Below are 20,193 nucleotides of genomic sequence, written 5' to 3' on the forward strand. Positions count from 1 at the left end.
TATATGGTGCAATAATTGCAGCTATGTGGCTCTAGCTTGTACTGTCCTACCTACAGTAGTTCTTCTGATCCATTACTGCAAATCAGAGGGAATAGCAGCTTGGTGGGAGAACTGATGGCTTGTAAATGTTGGGATCCCTGGGAAAATGAGTTTTTAAAATGTTTTCTGCTTTCTTTTTTTGCCACGGTTTAGGCGCAGGTTTCACGGCATGCATACAGTGGCAGATGAGGCGCCTAGGCCTTGATAGTGTTAAATCTCTCTTCTTGTTCTCTCTTGTTCTTTTCTGGTAGCACATGAAATACAGAAGGAAGGTGGGCTGTTGCTGTACATCCATTGTTATATAAGTGATCTCCAACCTCCAATGTCCAATGTGTCTGGCTGGTATTTATCACATAGTTTATTAATGCAGCTTTTAAAGTGAAGACCTGATTCAATGCTCTCTTTTCCTCCACACAAAGGGTAATGAGAGAGAGAGCCAGGAATGCCTTATGTGGATCGACAGAAGCGTGTCTGCGGCTTTTTGGATATTGAAGAAAATGAGAACAGCAACAAGTTCCAGAGGAGGTACTTCATACTGGACACACAGGTCAACTCTCTGCTTTGGTACATGGACAACCCACAGGTACTGTGCCTCAGTCTCTGAGAAGAATACTCGATTTTGGTTTCTTTCTTTCCGAGTGTCTGTGTGTTCTTTTTTTATTTACTTTATTCTTGCTCCTTCTGGTTATTTGATTTCACCACATCAAAAAGGCCTCTTCTGAGGCTCTGCCCATTGTAATGTTTTCAGTACATGTCATTTAGAAATGATCTAAAAGGATTGCTTCTCAGAACCCCGCTTCAGTCTCATCTTGACTAAGCTGGCAGTATATACTGTAAAGCTTATAGCACCCACTTAAAACAGAGGCGTGACAGTGGGCTGAAATGGCAAATTGGCGTGATGAAGTCTTTCCCTTTCAGCATTTCAGCATAAGGCACCTCTACTGTGTGAGGCAAAAACATCTTTAGAACTTTGCACTGTGGTGGAAATAAACGGCAGTCAACACACTGCACCCTGCTTGGCCAGCTTCCATTTGATTCATGTTTCGGTTGTGTGGAAGAACTTATTATACAGTACAACACATTTGCATTGTACAAGTCAATCATCTGATAGGCTTGCCACCAAATGGGTTTTGATACTCTTTTAGCTTAAATGACACATATTCTTATTTCAAAATATTTAATCGCACAACAGCAACAAAAATCTAGAGATAAATTCATGTTCTTTGTTCTTGTTGCTCTGAAGGAAATGATAAAAGGTCAATGTGTGTTTCTTTTTTCCTGGTGCAAAGTTCACTTTACATGGTACGCTTAGATTTCAGTTTGGCCTGACCTGCTTGAGGAAATAACTTCAAAAGATTGTCATTTGTATAAGTAATAAGTATGAGGTCCATTCTGAATTACACAAGATGGGAGAAGTAGTAAACGCATTTAAAAGAGACTGAGGTACCAAAATACTTCAGAAAAGGAAGTGTGACAAAAATAGCCTAATAAAAGTTCAGACAGTATTGCCTTTTTTTTTGTCTGGACCACAAACTGTCAATGGAGCTTATTGCGTAATTGTGCCATGAAGGGCACAGTACTATCCAGTCTTTCCACAGTGTCCCATGTGGTCTGTCAGTGATAGGGCAAACACTGAGCTTTGCCCTTTTAGGAAACTGATTATATGGTGTTAATTTTTTGGTGAATTTGGTTAATTATTTGGTGAAAATTTAAAAACAAAACACAGCTGTTTATCCCTTGAGGTTCCACTTAAAGTTCTCAGGTATTCAGATGAGGCTGTCATAGGGTAACAGGTCTAAAAATGCAGTTCACTGCCAGGTTTTTATTTCCCAGAAAAGCAAGAATTTCTGAAATGGTACCCAGAAAATTAAAGTTTTACTTTTAAACATTTAATCTACTTGCAGATTTAAGATGTGGATTTAAGTCAAAAGAAATATCATTGTCACAATCTGTCTTAAAAATCTAATTGCAGAATTTGCCCTGTGGAACAGAGCCCGTGGGGAATCTTCAGTTGCAATACATCTCCAAGGTATAGAAGTAAAACCTGTTTCCTTTCAATTTGGTTAAACCAAAAACTCATTGAAACCTTTGAGAATGTAGGAAGCTTTTCTTGTTGCAATAAATATCCTTAAATCATAGATAATGCATATGTGGAACACCCCCAAGCACAGAACAGAGCAGGCTCAAGCACAGCAGTATCCATTGTTTATTCCATGTAGTGTGCAGGGCCAATGTTGCTCCTCCTAATTTACAAAGGACTGATATTTGATTTATTGTATCTTGTAAAAAAATCAGATGTATATCACTATCATTACACATACAGTTGTAGTGGTGTATGAATTATAATTGTAGCAGTACTGATTGCCTCAGCAGTACTGACAGTACTGTGCTGTATACATGTGAACTCTTTGTCTTTACCTCTTCTTCCTTATGTGATAAAGGTCAGCGAAGCCACAGTAAAACAGAAACCGAAGGCTGAATTCTGCTTTGGTGAGTACAGAAGCTCAACTGGAGAGGAGCAGTGTTACTTTACCTTGAGTTTTTTGAGGACGGCAGCCATGACACCCAGACAACGTCTCCAAAACTACCCTGCTTTGTCTATGTATGGTAACATCTGTTGGAATACTCTGAGTGAGAGTGTGAACAGAGACTGTGGGTGAATGTTGTAGCAATGCTGAAGGTAGTATACAGTAGTTGCAGTATTAATACAGTATCATGTGTAAAATGAACTAGGATGTAAGAAATTGTCTTTACTGCATCATGACTCATGATTGTGACCAACACAGTCGTCTTGTTTTGCAGTGATCAATGCCTTATCTAGACGCTATTTCCTTCAAGCCAACGATCCTGACGATTTGAGGAATTGGGTGGAGGCTTTGAATAAAGCTACAAAGATTACAGTAAGTTTGCCACATATTTCACTGGCTTTTCTGACGTACTGCCTCTTCAACTAATGACATACATCAGTTTTCGTTTTTGTTTAACTTTGAAAATAAACTATTGGATCTTTTGTGATTTTTATTAACCTTACACAGTTCTTCTTGATTTTTAAGGTGGGAACCAGAAGGTGCTCAGATTGAGTATAGAGTAGTTAATTAGAACTAAACTGTATGGCAATAATGTAAGGGATGGTCAGCATGCATTAAGAAGAGGAGAGTTGTACTTGAATTATTTAAAAAACAATAGCGGTAGTGGATACAAACAGACCATTTTGAGAGGTGAGAAACAATTGACAAATTACAGGCTGTAGGAATTTGAGTAATGAATGTGCTTGGATAAGGAATTTATGAATGGACAGAAACCAGAAGTCACACCTAAGGAGAGAACCATAGGTTCTATACATCTGAGGGCAAGGATGCAGAGCAGTTAGTCAAATCCAAGTTTTTTCCCCCTACAGACAGCGCAAATGATGGCTCGATGCATTTGTCTGTGCTTCATTTGTGACATTTAAATGTGCTGACGGGAGTCTCTGCAGGGAGAGAGGAAACAGTGAGCCTGGTCCTGGTGCTGAATCTGGGAACAACCAAGATAAATGCAGGTGCTTTGGTCTTGGTCTGCGATAGCCAGAGTGGCCTTGCTAGTAACTGCAGATATAGAAACTGGGATGGAGCAGGCAGGCTGTGGTGATACCCCTTCTGTATCACCACTAGTGGTTTAGTGTTTAAAGTCGGTCAGTAGTATGCAGTTCTTTTAAAGATTAGTTGATATTTTGGATATGTCCAGTGCATAGGTAAAGGTAATACAGATGCTGTGTATCCTGCTCTAAAGAGCCCTGTCTTATTAAAATAAACAGCTATGACAGAAAGTGGAGGTGTAAGAAAAGATCACTTTATTGGCCATATACAATTTCTTTTTGCATACCCCAACTTGCTCTCCATGAGACACACAGACAGGGAGAGAAACTTGGGGTCAGAACGCAGGGTCAGCCATTTGTATGGCACCCCTGGAGCATTTGCTGTTAAGGGCCTTGCTTAGGGGCCCAACGGAGTAGGATTCCTCTGCTTGCTGGGAACCAGCAACCTTCCAGCCGGTTCCCACAGATCCTTAGCCACAGAGCCACCGTGACACCTAGTTCAGAATGGAGAAGAGAAATCATACCAGATTTTCCTGGGTTGGACTGATGGAGACAGTCTTGCATAAGGCTGATATTTATAATTGGAAAAACAGAATGTTCCATTTTTTGTCTTAAAGGTGGGTGTTGATTTGAGTTTGGTAAGGTTCTGTTTTTGTTATTTAAAGTTTCTTGTTACACTGCCATACTGTTTCCAGCAGGAATTTATTTCATTCTTGCAACTGAATGAGACATTTAGATTTAGAAGTATTATAGTGCTGCACCATAATTCTGAAACAATGAGCACATCAGCCCTTGCTGTGTCATTGATGGTCTTTCCCTGCACCCTTTTCCAACAGCTGCCTTTACTGGACAGGTTTATTTTCAAGGCAGGCAATCAACTAAACATGCACAGCAGAACATAATGCAGGCCACAATGAGCAACACAAATCAAGCAGGAAGTTAATTAACAGGAAGACGTGGATGAGATAAACTACTTATATCACTGTTTGTTTCATTTAGTCTTGTTTCATTCAAAAGAGTATCTCTCAGTGGTGGCTGGTGATTTCCAAGGCAGAGGGAAGACAAGCATCACATGGTTGGGAAAAGGGGTTAGAGAGATGGGGGGGGGAAAAAGGCTGTGACATGACAGGCTTTTGCTAAAAAAATAGGGCCTTTGACAAGCTTAAAAAACGCACGTTATTGTCACATGTAAAGCAAAATGATGTGTTGCTTTATACAATGATGTAGAGGACAGTATGGTGGGTGATGATGTCAAAGCTATGCAGAATCTGCCTGGTTGATATTGAACAACATGTTCTTTTCCTTTAGTACATGATGGTCTCTCTCTGTCATTCTGTCTTCTCTATACTGCTCGATTTGGCTCTCTGCCATTATTGATGACTACTATATTTAATAACATCAGCCTCTGTTCTATCATTTGGATATGGCCAACAAAGAGAAATTAAGACTATTAGCATTAAATATATCCAGATCTTGGTATTCCATTTGTCTATGATTATGATGGCTTTCTGCTTTTTCTCTGAAGATCTGTATCTTTTAAACTTTATAACTTACCACAGTATTGAAGGATTAATTGTGCCCAGATGCTATTGGACAGTTACAGTAAGAGTGGCTGGGTGTAAGTGGAACACAGGCATTTGATTGGATTGAAAGCAGAAAGACAGGCCTCCTCCTCTCTGATAGTGAGAGTTGCTATTGCTATAGAAATTTTACAATCAACATTAATGTTGAATATTTGTTTCAAGTGCAGTTAAATAAGTGTAAAATCTGTATTTACATTGTAATATTATAATGTAAAAGTATTTTGACTCAAAATATGCCATTTTAATTTGATGATTTGTTGAATTATTTGCCTGTGCTGTAGATATCCCTTGTGTCTAGCTATTTTACCAGAACTTATTTCATCCCCCTGATACAGTACCTTGTTGCCCAGGTGAAAGAAAAAGTGATGCATAAAATCATCATCAAAAGTTCAGTTTCTATTCCTCCACAAACAGTACACGCCTCTTGTGTCTATGAAAGTAATCCGAAACAGTCCTAAAATGCTAGAAGCAAACGCACAGCTGCAATTGTGACCGAGAATAAATGAAATAGTGATCTATGTCAGTTTTTACGTCTAACAACCTTTTTTTTTGCAAACCTTGTCGCTGTTGAGTTTGCGGCTGGGACTTTACAATGATGACTCGGCGCGGAAAATAGTCTCATTCAGTGGTGCGTGAAAAACAAAGGCGAAAGTAACCAAACCCATCTGTTTATTCTGGCAAACAACCAGTGAAAGCACTGAAGTGCTGGAGCACGAAACGTCTGGTTAACAGAACAAAAGCACGAAAACCATCTCCTCCAACTTGGGCCAGGCTGGTTGTGTTAATTGTAGGTATAAATGAAAGGCTTGATTCTGGAGGCAGGTGAGGTTGGAGGAACCTGGGAAACTTGGTGAAATTGCCTGCACGATTAAGTAGGTGCAGCTTTGAATAACGTGAATGAACAATCCGTGCAGTTCAGGAGCTTACCACCGGGGTTACCCATATTACCGCCATATTTCTTTATTTCACCTTAAACAACTTTTCCTCTGCTCGAAAGCTCAAGCTTTTTTTTAACATTCTGTCCTTCTCGTTCGTTAGAAACTTTGCTATGCAATTAGGTTATTTTCACTGCTCTGAGTAATAACCAACATGACACATTTAGGACGGGAATGTGGTTTTGACCCCATAAAACTATTTTTGCATAGGCTGTTTTAAGATTGAATTTCTTTTAAGTGGGTTTAAAATAGGTGTTAATGAATTGATAAAATATAGAGAAAATAGGAAACATTTAAATAACATGCTCTAAGTAAGCATCAAAGTTTTTAATAGTGTTATTGTTTTACTCTGGCTTCTTCATCCAGACTATTCTGTTCCAGCTAAAGAGTTTCTTTAAAATGACCCATTCTGTTGCTCCAACACCACAGATCATTATGGTTTTTTTGAATCGCTTTTCATTTATGGTTGGTTAACTATTTGATTAATAGCAGAATTCATAATAACATAGTGCCTCAAATGAAATGACCATTTGGCCCAACAGGCTTGTTTGATTTTAGTACAGTAGGTAATCGATCTGAGTATTTAAACCAGCTACTAAGTTCTTGCTTGGGATGAATCTGTTGCATTCGTTTAGCTGAGACACTGTGAAGAAAAGTTTTAAAAATAGTACAAAAAAACAATCATTATGCTTTATCCTTTGGACGTTATCATTAATTCTGCAAATTTGAGTTTGATAGGATAGTGGTAAGAATAATGGTTTCCAAAGAGCCGTTATTTGCCTTATTGGTCATATCTTGGTGTGTAAAGCATTCCCATTGCCTGATGGAAATGTCCAACTGAATATTTTCTGTTTTTGATGGAGCAGCTGCAAGCCTAGTGCAACAACTGCATCAATAACCTTTGTAAGAGTATATTTAAACTCCAACAATAATAAACTCAATCCATCAACACCTCTAAAAAGTATGGAAACACACCAGGGTGGGTAATGAGTGTTTGTAAGAATAGGAACAACAAGCCTTTTATATTGACCCTAGGTTTTGTGTGTTTGTCTGAATGTTCAAATGTCCCACTCCAGAAACTTTTCTGCAGGCATAGGTAGCTCCTTTAGTAATGCTCACTGAACCTTTGTGGCTTGTGCACATGAAGATATGCCCGAGATGGCAGTTCAACTATACAACCATCCTGAAAGGTATAGCCTGAAATTGGGAAAGATTACTAAACTGTTGAAGAAAAGAACTTGGCAGATGCAGCCAATGGGATTTTCATCATTGCAAATTAAAGGCTGTACTCAAATTTCTTCTCTCCCTTTAAACTCTACTCATGGGCAGCCTTGCCTTATCATTAGGAAATCCTTCGTTAGCCCTTAACCTCATGCAAATCAGAACCGTTTGGGGAGAAATAGCTTTGAACGGTTTTGAAATGGCATGCATCTGTAACACAAAGTGCTAATGGTACACGGAACTTTTAAAATGGCGTGGACCTTGATGAACATTGCTATGAACCTGGAAACTGAATGCTGAAAACTCCCGTGTTCTCTTTTCATCAGGACCTCTACAAAATTGTACTAGGCGCCACACATTTTAAGTACTAAGTAGCCTAAACCAGAGTATGGTGTTTCACAAGTTCCGCATTGCGAACAGTTGGGACCAGAATTTGTCAACCACAGTACTGAAATTCAGTCAAGCTGCTACTCCTCATAGTAGTGCTTTGCATTCCCTTCTCTCTTAATTCTTTCGGTGCGTTATGTTTATGAGCAGTAGACCACTTGAATACTGCAGTGCACAATACATCAACACATTTTTGCAAGCCTCTTTTTTGGCCACAGGTCACAAGCTGCACATGGCATTACCCACTCACCGGGTGAGGCCAGGCAGATGACATCACAGGAAACCTGATCTCTTCTTGTTCAGGAATGCTGCGGTTGCTGATAAAGGCAGCTCTGAGTGCACAGTTTGATCTGAGTGGCGTTTTGTGAAGCTGAGCTACAAGTTGGTGTCGGGGAGTGTTGATGTCCGTGAACGCTGGCTGCCACTTGTAAAAGACACACCAGTTGTGCCCTTCATCTGAATGCTGTACAGTAGTAAATTAAGGGGATTGACCATGAAGGAAAATAACAGTATAATTAATTCATTTGTTCTGTGCTGCAGTTTTTAGGTTATTTTTTTAATGAATTTGCTGGACATTTGACAGTTTTTTGTTAGCTTTTATTTTCTAGAAAATTATGAGACAGTAATGTTTTTAGAGTAAAACATTGTGAAAATAGCTTTTGCCTCCTAGCTCAGTTTTGACTCATCACCCCATTTAGAATTCCTTCTTAAGACCATTATTTCAACCCATTGAATTCAGAGGATTAGCAACTCCTCATGTTCTCCAGCCATATTCCCTTTGAACCTAATCTGATTTATTGGTTAACCCACTTTTTTCAGGCTTGCCATTCTACTTTAACAAGTACAAAGCCCAGCTGATTTGTCCTCTGAGTCCTATTGGACTCATAGAACCATCTAATCGCATCACATCACTTTCAATAACTGCTTATCCAATTCACAGTCATGGACGCCCTACAGCCTATCCCAGAAAGCATTGGGTGCAAGGCAGGACACACCCTGGACAGGACACCACTCCATCGCAGGGCACACATAGACACAAGGACGCACACACTCATACCACGGCTAAAATTTTACAGAAGCCAATTAACATACCTGCATGTCCTTGATCTGTGTGAGAAAACCCATGAAAACACAAGGAGAACATGCAGACTCTAAACAAACAGCAGCCCAGAAATTGAACCTGGTGCCCCAGCACTGTGAGGTAGCCATGCTACCTACTGTACTGTGTCACTGTACCACCCCTATCACAGAAACCACTTTTTATTAATGGAGAGCACAATATAACTAGATGAGTTCTGCAACACAGTGGGTAGTACTTTAACTTGCTGAATTTCTAAATTTGTATAGAACACTTCCCATGTGTTTAATGAAGTGTCACTTTATATTTGCATCCTCAATTGTAGTGCTTGAAGGTTCCTGTATTTCAGGTTTTCTAAGGTTCTTTAAATCATTAACTGAGTTTAACCTGTGCAAAGGATTGGTTAAGTTAATCTTTAATTGGACTAATGTAATCCTTTTCCTGCTGCTAGGTAGGGGATCTACTGTATGTTTTTTGTCTGTTTATTGTTACTTAGATGTACTTATGTTTGTCAAAAGGAAGCAAAACAAAGTTAATTTAAAACAGCTGTATGACCTCTCACAAAGCTCAAAAGGCGCACAGGTTAAGACCCTGTGATCATGGGTCTGAGCTCGAGTCATGCCCTTCTCCCTAAGTGGAAGCACAACTGGGCTAAGCCGAGCATGTGGGGGTAGGGGGATTTGGCTTATTCGGCTAAAAGTGAAACAGTGACCCCAGTGGCCACCTGGGTGGTTGCAGGCATGTGGTTCTGTCGGTAAAAGACACCTCTCCTCCATTCGGTGCTGAACCTTTGGAATGGGGCGAGGTAACCTGCTATGTGCTAAAAGACGGGGTTTCTCTGAGGTGTCCGCGTCTGAGGGTTTTACCTCCACTTCCTCATTCTCTCCTTTGTGAGGTGATGACGTGTGGAGCTGCAAACCGAGATGTAAAAAACACGCAATTGGCTATTACAAATCTGGAGGGTATCACAAACATAATGAGCACTTATAAATAAACAGATGTGTTAGCTGCCAGTCCTACCACATAATCTGGGGGCAGTCTTCACCGCACCTTTCTCAGCCTCCTCTACAGCTCAGATGACACGAGAATGATTAAAAGGAGAAGCAGACATGGAGGTTTGTTTCAGGGCAGTTTCCTAGAATTGCAGATCCACATGTAAGGACCTCTTGACTGTGGATTTTTCCATACCTTTGACTCATTGTTACATTCTGTAGAATATTTTTAGGAACTCCAGGGGTAGTGATGGGAATTTTAAATACATGAAAAGAAACCGAAAAATGTATAACATTTCAATTGAGTTTTTTTGCCTGGTTCTCCTTTCTCCTGAACAGTATTCCAGCTTTCTGGGAATACTAGTACCGTGTAAGTGTCCACAGTGCGGCCTGCTTTCGGGTTTCACTTCTTCCTTTACTTCTGTTTTTTCCTTTCAAAGCATAACAAAATGCCCTGTGACTGAGGACAGCTCCCTGCACACAGCAGTCTTTGTATCACAGCAAAGTACGAATCCATGCAGCCTGTATGAAGACAGACAAGCAGGGAGTCACATGAGCAATGTGCCGTGCTAGCCCAGGCTTTCTTGGGAACACCCACAAGACATTGTTAAAAACCTTCATTTTGTCATGGGCAGGGAGAGCAACGACCTGGAACCAATATCAAAACACAATATTTATGCTTGGAGCTACAGTAAGCCCTCAGTTTAATGGGGAAAAAGAAATGTCCATTATTGCCAGGTTTCTGTCAAATCATGATTTGTTTTTTCAGCACGGAAACACCCTACTGTTTGGGGAAAAAAATTACTAATAGAAATATATATATACAGTATACATGTTTACTGCATCTTATGACATATTTTTAAACAATTGCAATCAATGACAAATGTTCCTGTCCCTTTTCTCATACTAAATATACAAGTTCTTTCTTCATTAAATCGTTAATATACTGTATATAATTCACCAAAGCATACAAAAAGCGTCCGTTGATGTCCACTGACATTCGTTGTCAGCAATTGCGTTGCCACTTCAGGGCACCATCGGCATTCCCGAATTTGTAGTATTTATTTTTATAATTTGTGTTATTAATTGTGCATTTTGTCGTTATGGAATTTCCCCCGCAATATTTCTGATTTAACAAGACAAAATTCCTCTTTAGCAGATTTTGTCCTTTAAATCCGAAACCTGGGGTTTACCGTACTTTGTATTGTGTTTGTCTTTAATGTTTTGTCGTGGTTTCCCTAAATCGCTAAGCGTATTGTTGCTTGCAACCTGCAAATAAGTCCAGTCATATGGAGGCATTATCTCACAGGAAAGAATAGAGGATTCCTGCAGGAATATAAGGAGTTTAATTGCATGTCCTGATGGATTTTTCATGTGTCCTTCATTTTTACTGAACCTAAAGTAAGGCCTTTAATAAAACACTGCTGTGGTTAAAGAAGAAGGTTTGCACAAGCTCAGGAGGAAAAGGTAATGGTATTGGTATGCCATTAGAAAATGGCTCAATCAGTGGTTTCACCCAAGTGGCTCCACCATTAAAGGCTTTTTCCCAAGCACAGGCTGAGCTCCATGATCACAGGTTCAAGCCTGGGGCCATTTTGCAGTAACCTGGATTCCCCAAGCAGTGGCACACAATTGACTGAGTGCTGACTGTCATTCCCCCTGGCACTCAGTGACACAGCTATCCCAGCAGCCTGCTGCGTACTTGCAGCCTTGTGATGCTGTCAGGGAAGGACACACCTCGCTTCCTATTGGCACTGGACCTCCTTTAAGAGGCTGTGCTGCCTGTGACGTGTTGAAAGGGGAGTCTGCCTGTAGTTCCTCATTACCCACTTGACATTGTCATGGGGTTTGCAGCTGTAAACTGGGATATATTTAACACACAATCGGCTTTTCCAAATCGGGGAGCTGCAGCGAAAATAACGGGTGATACCCTATGAGAAAATAGGGGGGAAAAAAAACATGGTGTGAAAAAGCTAATCAAATTAAATGGCTATTGGATGAGGTGTGAGAAGAGGGAATCCTGACACAGAGAGCTAAGCAGAAGAAAAATGTGAGGCATAAGGCAAATTATTTAGCTTTGAAAGAGCAGTCTGCCTGTTGGGGTGATTTAGATTTGCCCCAGCCAGTTGTACAAGCTTTGTTAACCTTTCTGTCTGCATACTGTATTTCTTCTCCTGCAGGCAGAAGGCAAGGTCTGAATTCACAGAGCGTTGCAGCTAAGGTGATGAATGTTGATTTTAGTTTAGGGAAACTTCATATTCCAACGTCTTACATTTCTATGATGCTTCACCTTTGTGTTTGATCATTTGCTGATTCAGGGCCACTATACCTGTTAATTCTTTTAGGGTTCCTGTTTTTGTCAGTAGTTTTAAAATCGATTCAGGAGTTTGCTTTTTCAAAGATTGTTTGCAGTAATGCCCAGATTGCTGGAGTCCTGCAAGAATCTGGTCTAGGCCAGGCATGGGTGATAATATCACTCATGGCTTAGAGTCCCTGCACCGGCTTCCTGTCAGATTTTGAGTTGATTTTAAAGTCATGATGGTATTCAAAGCACTGGCTATGTATTATATATGTTAGTCTGGTAGTCTGTGTGAAAGTATCTTTTTATGTCCCATCCCTAAAGAAATTGGAGATTAAGCCACATCAGGTGATTTGAAACCTAGTTTAAAAGCTTACTAGAAAAAGCTTTTTCATGATTATTTTATCTTCTGTATTAGCTTTGTTTTGTTACTTTTGTAATGTTCTTTGCTTTTATTTTGTGAAATTTAGTTTTTAGGTACCATAAAGCCATTTGAAATGATTGCTTTTCAAATGCACTGTATAAAATCAGAAAGTTTCTTATTAACAGCGAGACTTATTTTCCCCAATGTAAATCGTTTTCACTGCTATACAACTAAAGAGTTAGTGCCTTGTAAACCATTTTTGGTGATGAATGTTTATACTGTACTTTTGTGTTTTCAAAAGTTGAGTGTTGGTGCATTGCTTTAACCTTATAAATATGTGAGCTAAAATCTGATTTCTTTGGGTGGGTCATTTTAAAGACTGATTTTATAGTCTGCAAGGAAAAAAAACACACGGGCAACAATTAACTCAAAACTTTCAGCTACCCACCAGATCCTAATGGACAAATTTTTAAAACATGCTTATTATTCAGTTTTATATTATTACAGTGATTCACACTGATCTAAAATAAATGATATTTGGATTTTTCAAAAACATGATCACAGTAACCCAAGGCAAACTATACTATAGCTGCAAGTGTATTTATGAATCAAATCTGATTGACTCTTTGTCTGGGCTTTCATTCATATAACATTGAGGAAAATATACATTTTATGTCTGTATCTGTGCTACAAAATGCAGATCAGGATTAACTGTCTAAAATTTCAGTAGGTTGCCAAAGAATTGCTTCTGCATAAAGATGGGTTAACACTGAGTACATAGAAGAATGTGACTTGTCTGAGCATTTTGCATAGCACTGCCAATCCATTTTTTTTGGCTTTCAAGGTGTTCCTTGAAGACAGAATCACATGGCTATCTTCCACTTACATGTAGAAATTGAATTAATTTTAATGTATTTCTTTTGTAATTTTAATGCTCTTTGCTGCTGCTAATGAGGACAGCTTGTCATTCATTAATCTAAGAGAATGTGTGTTAAGAGTGAATGGATTGTTGAATAGAAGGTTTCTCATGGCTACTATTCTGAGGTGTTAACCTCAAATGACGAAAACCCTCTGAGAACCCCTGCACACTGCATCTACTATAGATCGAGGATGACGTGCAGACTGATCACCCTGCCAGACACACAGACCAGCCATAGGCATCTGCCCTGGGCTCTGAATGAGCTGCCTCAGCACTGGTGTCGTCAGTGGAAATGAGCGAAAGGGCGTCACTTGAATGTCAAAATGGTCACTGGCAAGATTAATGGTTTGTGTTTTGAAACCAGCGGTGATTCACATGGTCAGCGCTGCCACCCACAAGAGCAAAATGAGCAGGAATGCGTCTGTGGGACATCAAAGACTTACTAATGTGCTTGGCAAAGTTATCATAATGATTAACTTAATATGTAATGTACAGTAAGGGTATATTACAGTATATACGTGACCTGCTCTCAAAAAGCCCAAGCCTGGTTTATTCTATTACTGTAAGTTGTTAATATATCTGACAACTTCAAAGGAGAGATGGGTAGCATTCTTTCTTCTATATATTACCTTTGCAGATATATCCGTACAAATTCAAGTTATTCCTTATAAATAACCTGTCTGACACAAAAATCTAAACTTAAGAATTGACCTTGAAATGTCTTGTTTAGGGATAGTATGTCTAGCAAGAACACAGTTTCTTGCCTAAAAAGTAATTTCCAGGCTTCTGTGACAGAGGGTTATCAGAGCAACGGATTTAAGGCAAAATAAATTGGTCTTATTTCTCACTATACAGCAGACAAGAAAGCATCCTAAGGAAAAAAGTTTTTCCTATCTAACAACATGAAAGGAAGTTTCTTATTTACTTGCAGTGATCACAAGGATCTAATAACTGGTTAAGTGCATGCCTGTAAATGTATAGTTTTGAAACAAAGCTTTTCTGTACGCATGTTTAAAATATGAATTGACTCTATTCACAAGCACTTGGGTGGAGCTCGATAAACTGGGATTTTACTGATAATCCAGCCATATTCCATTTAAGCTTCACTATATACTATAGGATTTTGCTTTGTTTATTGAAAGTTTAGTTGTCCATGTTGGGCTTGCCCGTGCCTTTGTAAATGTAGGAATATTTGTCAGACTGCCCTAATGCTGTCTTTCAGTCGTGCTGAACCTGTTGTATGGAAACATGATGCCTTCTGTGTGTTGGAAAGCTAATGCTCCTGGGTTTTTTTTTTTAAAAGATCAGGCTGAAGGCTTTGCAGTTTTTAGAAGCCTTTAAATCCCAATGCTCTTCTAATAAAGGATGCAATTACAGTATGTTCTTATTGAGAAACACTTAGAGGTGTCGTGGACTGATGAGACTGGAGAGGCCGGTACTGTATTGTGTTGTTCTGAAGGTTTTCTTAGCAATTTAAGGCCGCAGACGCCATTCTTCTGAGATTCAGTGTATTTGAAAAGGTGGTCAGGGTAGGGTGTGGGAAGACAGACAGACGCATCAGATGTCTGAGATTTGTTTGTTTCTGCACCTTTGCTGGCTCTGAGGGCTAATCCTGTCACCTCCGCTGACGGGCTCCTCGCATCAGCTGCCTTCGCCAGCTGCACGGCTGTTTGAGCGACAGGAAGTGATGATCTTCGCTCTCTCTTGCGCTTCCTCAGTTGTCAGCGGTGCACAGAAAAGACTTTAAGCCGGCCTTAACTTGTATCTGGAAGCCTGTCTTTATCAGTGATGCTTGTTTGTCTGCAGTGAAGTAACAAAAGATACAAAAATCACACTAAACATTCCAGAACTGTACTGCACTGCACAGCTCCCCCAATGCAGTACAGGTTTTTTATCCTTCAATGCAAAATTGGACAAATTTAGAATTTAAGAATTTAATTGGTAGTTTAAACAATAACAAAGTACTGTGTTATAAAATTCATATTATATATTATATTATACTGAGAAAAGAATTGGTTTATAAGTTTAGTAAATTTAATTTTGGGCAGTTAGGTCTGTGATTTCAGCCATGTTGAGGTAATTTGGAAGGAAATCCAGCACACCAAATACAGTAAATCCTCAGAACCAGAGCTGGGCTCTCTCGATGTAGAGAATTGATTACCATATCGTGTTGCTAATGATACAAGAACTAACATGTTTCTGCAATCTCATAAGTGTAATGTGATGCATTATATTTGCTGGACTGGGACTCGCCAGGCCTGCCTTGGCTGTTAAGTGCTTTAGACCCGGAGGCCCACAAACCTGGTCGTTTTCATTCCAGCTAAGCTTAATTACTTCATTAAATTCTTAATTGAACATACGAGTTGCTTGACTGGGACATTTGCAAGTACTGCTCAAAAGTTTTATGTTACTGGAGTAGGCTCTCCAACAGGTTTTAAAGCTGAAATTGGTCAAAGAGCTCAGTCACTGTGTAGCTGAGACTTTGGCTGAAACACAAACCAGCAGGGCAGGTGTGTGGTCCTGCAGGATCATGTTAAGAACCCCCACTTAAGATTGTTAAATATACGGGGATTTGGTGATTTTGTTTTCCAGGTACCAAAACCTGGGAGCATTCCACAAACTGCAGAAATTACTAGAGTGGCAACAGATCTCCAGCCAAAAAAACAGCAGGCCTACAAGACAGAGATAATTGGAGGAGTGGTGGTACACACCCCTATCATCCAGGTACATTTCCTGCATGTTCTCAGTGAACAATGTTTTTCTCTTTCTGATTTCAGGCTTTTTATTTTCCTCTCAGCATCAGAGCCATACAGCATTTTGTCCTCCCTGGCCATTTACTTTAATGGTTGGGTCCTTTGTTTAAAGGAAACATATTTTCAGCCTTAAAATCTAACTTGCATGTAGGTTGTTTTAAATTTTTTGCAGAGTATATAATCAGCTTCTGCAGACTGTATACAGAGTTCATCTGTTGTCTGGAGAGAGCTGTAGAAAAACGGTAGGCTTTTCAGTCTGAAACACGCAATGGTCAATTGAAGAGTTGCCCACAGATCTTTTTACACTTGGGTGTACGGTGTGAAACTTCTTTGTGGGTCTCTGGTTATCTGTGTTGGGAAGGTGTCCAAAAAATGAGTCTACAGGACTTTTGAGCCACCAACGTAGATGAGAAAGAGAGAGACACTGAGGGGTGAGGGATGGGCCTGGCTCAGTGGCGTCAAGGACAAAACCATTCGAATGTGCTGAGGTTTTTAGATGCTTATCTGGCTTTGCTCGTCTGTGCAGTTAGCCCACAGAATCTTTGCCGGCTAGGGCCTGACAGTGCTTGTTTTCTCAGCTTCTCTGTTCTGCATTCATAAGCTCCTGTACCACTTCCTGACTGCCTGAGAGCAGTGGTTAGTACTGCAACACCTAGCAAGGCTAAATTTATACATTGATTTTGTGAGAGCACTTATTTTGTCTTTTCATTCCAGGATATTGTGCATAAAATTATTTTCAATTTTTCTAACAATTAGATTTAAAAGGTGAGCCGAGAATAACAGGCAATGGGTTAAAAAAAGCATCATCGTCTTTCTGTTTGCTACAGATGACTTCAAAACAACAGGTTGTCTCTGAGTGATTACCTCTTGCTGCAATACAGTTGTCTCTTTCCTTCTAGGTTTGTGTTGGGTATTAAGAAACTCCCATTTTTTCCTTGACCTTCAGGATCTACCGATTTTTGCTTTTGTATTTTCAGAGATAACCCATTGTAATTTAAACCATAGGAGTTAGTCACTATGGAGACACTTTTGTCACCTACTGCTGCTGCTATCCAAAGGGTCCAGCATGCAGATATCTAGTAACCTGCTAAAGGTAACTCCTAGACCAGGATTTTGTCACTATCTAGACCAACTATCGCCCAACCACTAAAAGTCCCCCAGCTGCTCTGTACTGTAAGTGTGTTTTTACCTCTGATATGGGCTGTGTTTGCTGGCCTGTAGAATGAAGGAGAGGAGATGGATTTGGGGGAGGGTCTTCCCCATGGCAGCACGAGGAGACCAGCTCCCTCCTCTGCTGGAGTCAGACCAGGAGTTGTCAAGTCTGGTTACTGCGTCAAACAAGGAAATGTGGTGAGTCCCTATCTGTACCACAGCATAATGCAAATCTCCTAGGTTCACATCGGGGCCAGTCGGATTATTCAGGTGATAGCCAACGTCTCGCATTCTCATGATAAAGGCCTCATTATGATTAGCGACTCTCTTGTCTGTGAGGGTTGATCAGGTAAAAAAAACCTGAGCACGAATTGTGCAGCATTGTATCCGCTCATTCAGGCTGACTGGCATAATGTGCATTTTGAGCATTGCTGTCTAAAAATTATAGCAGGACTCTGTAGGTACAGTATACATTGAATGGTGATGTTATCAACAATGGTGGTGGTGGTGTTGTTGTTGTTTCCTGTTATTAGTGCATTTCTGCTCCCGGAGGACAACAATCTAGTTGTTTTATATATTTTTAAATTAACTGATTAATGGTAAGTTTGTGTTATGTACTGTAAGTAAGAGCTCTATTTTAGACTGTATAATCCCCTGATGTGGATGAGTAAAAATGTGTAAGTCCCTAGTCCCTTAGGAATTTTTAGAGAAACGTCAATAAAGTGACAATACAGTATATAGTGAGTTAATTTGTTATAAAGAACAGTTGTTTTTAAATCCACCCCAATGAGTTAATGCCAGTCTCTGCTCGTGCCTTTGTTTATATATTCATCTCTTGATCTAACTGCCAGTCAGCCAACTGATGCTTCCACACAATCATTCTGCTCCGTTAAACAATTGAGATAATGCATGGGCATTTTAAAAGATGTATGGAGCCATTAAAATGATCTGTTTCTTTTGCAGAGGAAAAGCTGGAAAAGGAGGTTCTTTACTCTGGATAACAGTTCTGTCAGTTATTTTAAATGTGAAACGGTGAGTAATCAGATACCACCAGTCTGCATAACTTACATTGGGTATTAACCACAGAAGATGAAAAAAAAGCATGTCTTAGATATGTAGCTATTTATAATATTTCAGAAAATCCTTCCTGTGCTGTCATCTCTACTCCAGTACACTGTAATTGTGTTTTACATATAATTACATAAGGTAAATCTACTGAGTTATACAAATTTTCATTTTTGACATTTTTTATACAAGATCATTGAAACCTTTCTTATTGACAGAATTATTTCCTGCTGCTTCAGCATTTCAGTAACAGCTCTATATGCTCATTTCTCCTAATGTCATAACTATGATGCATTAGGCTCCAGTTAAGCATTAGATCCCTAGCTAAGCTTTTGGTTTGTTATGGTGCATCAAATTTATTGCAACAAGACATTTGTCAGACAGCTTTATAGCATAAGACCAGTGCTGTTGGTTATGGAGATTGAACATGTGTTTATGGAATGAATGGTTAAATATCTACCAGATAAGTTTTTTGTCAAAGTCATTGTGTGTTTTTTGTACTTTTCATGACAAATGTTTTATTCAGAAAGTATGCTGTCACTGCTGTATATACAATGCACAAACATGTCAGGCTTCTCCTGAAAGTACTTGACCATGTGCAGTGTATAGGATGTAACTACATTGAACAAAGGAGAGAGAAATACAAGCCCACGTTTAGCTATGATCGGGCAGCCACATCAGCAATTTAACTCTTTCCATCTATGAAGCATACGCAAATGAATTATCAGAAATGTTCTGTATTATCTGATGCATGAATCACAGTAGGCGATATCATTCAAGAACTCTTTACTGTTTTCTGCACTATGTTTAAATTCACCTCTAACAGGGATGTCAGAGTTAGTATCTGGAGGACTGCATAAAAGACTTCAGTTACTTAATTGTTTTATACTGTAGCACAATTCAAGGGGATCTTTCAACTATCAACTTAAAAAAATAAACTTAAGAAAGATTGTTAAAATGTCCAGTTGAGACAATAACTAGATCTTGCATTAGAACTCAATACAGCAGAATTAGCATCCATCCTGGAAGTGAGCTTGACTGCCTTCATGTGTACTGTATCAGAGATGTGCCACAGAACCACAGGCCAAAGCATGTTGCAGTCTGTATTTAATAAAAAACAAAGTGCTGAGATTGGGGTACAAAGCATGTGAATTTAGCTCAATATTTATGCATTTAAAGATCACATATGCTTTGCTTTTCTCTTAATTGGAATGAAATGTGCTGCTTTGGTATAGAAAATTGGACTGTTATAAGAGGCTTTTTAACCAGAAGCATCACTGGCAATGCTACTTTGAAGGTCATTACATAAGCAGCATTGAGGAATTGTGTAAAGAACAGATCCCATGTAATAGTAATATTACATACAGGAAGGGTGGAAAAATAAACTTGCGGTATACAGTAGCTCTAATTCTGGGAGAAGTTACCCACCTTTTCATTCCAAGCATTTGCTCCACAAAGGTCTGTAACTTCAGTTGTCCTAAATTTGCTTAATTGCTTAAAATTGCTTAAAGAGAACACTGCTTTGTTCTTCATCACAAATTTGATTTTGTGAGCCAGTGGTCAGGGTTCTGGCCTCATAACTAGAAGTTTGTGGGTTCAAATCCCAGGTGGGACATCCCTATATCCCAAATACCGAAAATTAGTAAGATTTATGAAAGTCATTCATAAGGATCATGGCCACTGCACTGCAGTGATATTTTAACATGCTGTCACACATATCTACTGTACACTGATTTATAACAGTTTTATTAAATTTATGGTTTAGATTTGGGAAAATAACTGCAAGAAGCTTAGGAGGAGATGAAGGATTTAAAATGTTTTTAGAACCAAGC

The 20,193-nt window shown here is 39.4% G+C and overlaps 1 protein-coding gene across 3 annotated transcripts in view; it reads left to right on the forward strand.

Moving 5' to 3' along the window:
• Positions 1–20,193, forward strand: part of plekha2 (pleckstrin homology domain containing A2) — a 40,691-nt gene that overhangs the window by 12,518 nt on the left and 7,980 nt on the right. For all 3 annotated transcript variants that reach the window (XM_088624189.1, XM_088624188.1, XM_088624187.1), the window contains exons 2-8: positions 459–622; positions 2,012–2,068; positions 2,481–2,529; positions 2,842–2,939; positions 15,984–16,115; positions 17,366–17,494; positions 18,260–18,328. In XM_088624189.1, coding sequence (XP_088480315.1) covers positions 482–622; positions 2,012–2,068; positions 2,481–2,529; positions 2,842–2,939; positions 15,984–16,115; positions 17,366–17,494; positions 18,260–18,328 — 675 coding nt within the window. In that variant the 5' untranslated portion in view covers positions 459–481. The remainder of the gene's footprint in view (positions 1–458; positions 623–2,011; positions 2,069–2,480; positions 2,530–2,841; positions 2,940–15,983; positions 16,116–17,365; positions 17,495–18,259; positions 18,329–20,193) is intronic.

The sequence above is a fragment of the Lepisosteus platostomus genome, chromosome 3 (genome assembly GCF_059453375.1).
Source record: "Lepisosteus platostomus isolate fLepPlt1 chromosome 3, fLepPlt1.hap1, whole genome shotgun sequence".
Classification (NCBI taxonomy): Eukaryota; Metazoa; Chordata; class Actinopteri; order Semionotiformes; family Lepisosteidae; genus Lepisosteus; species Lepisosteus platostomus.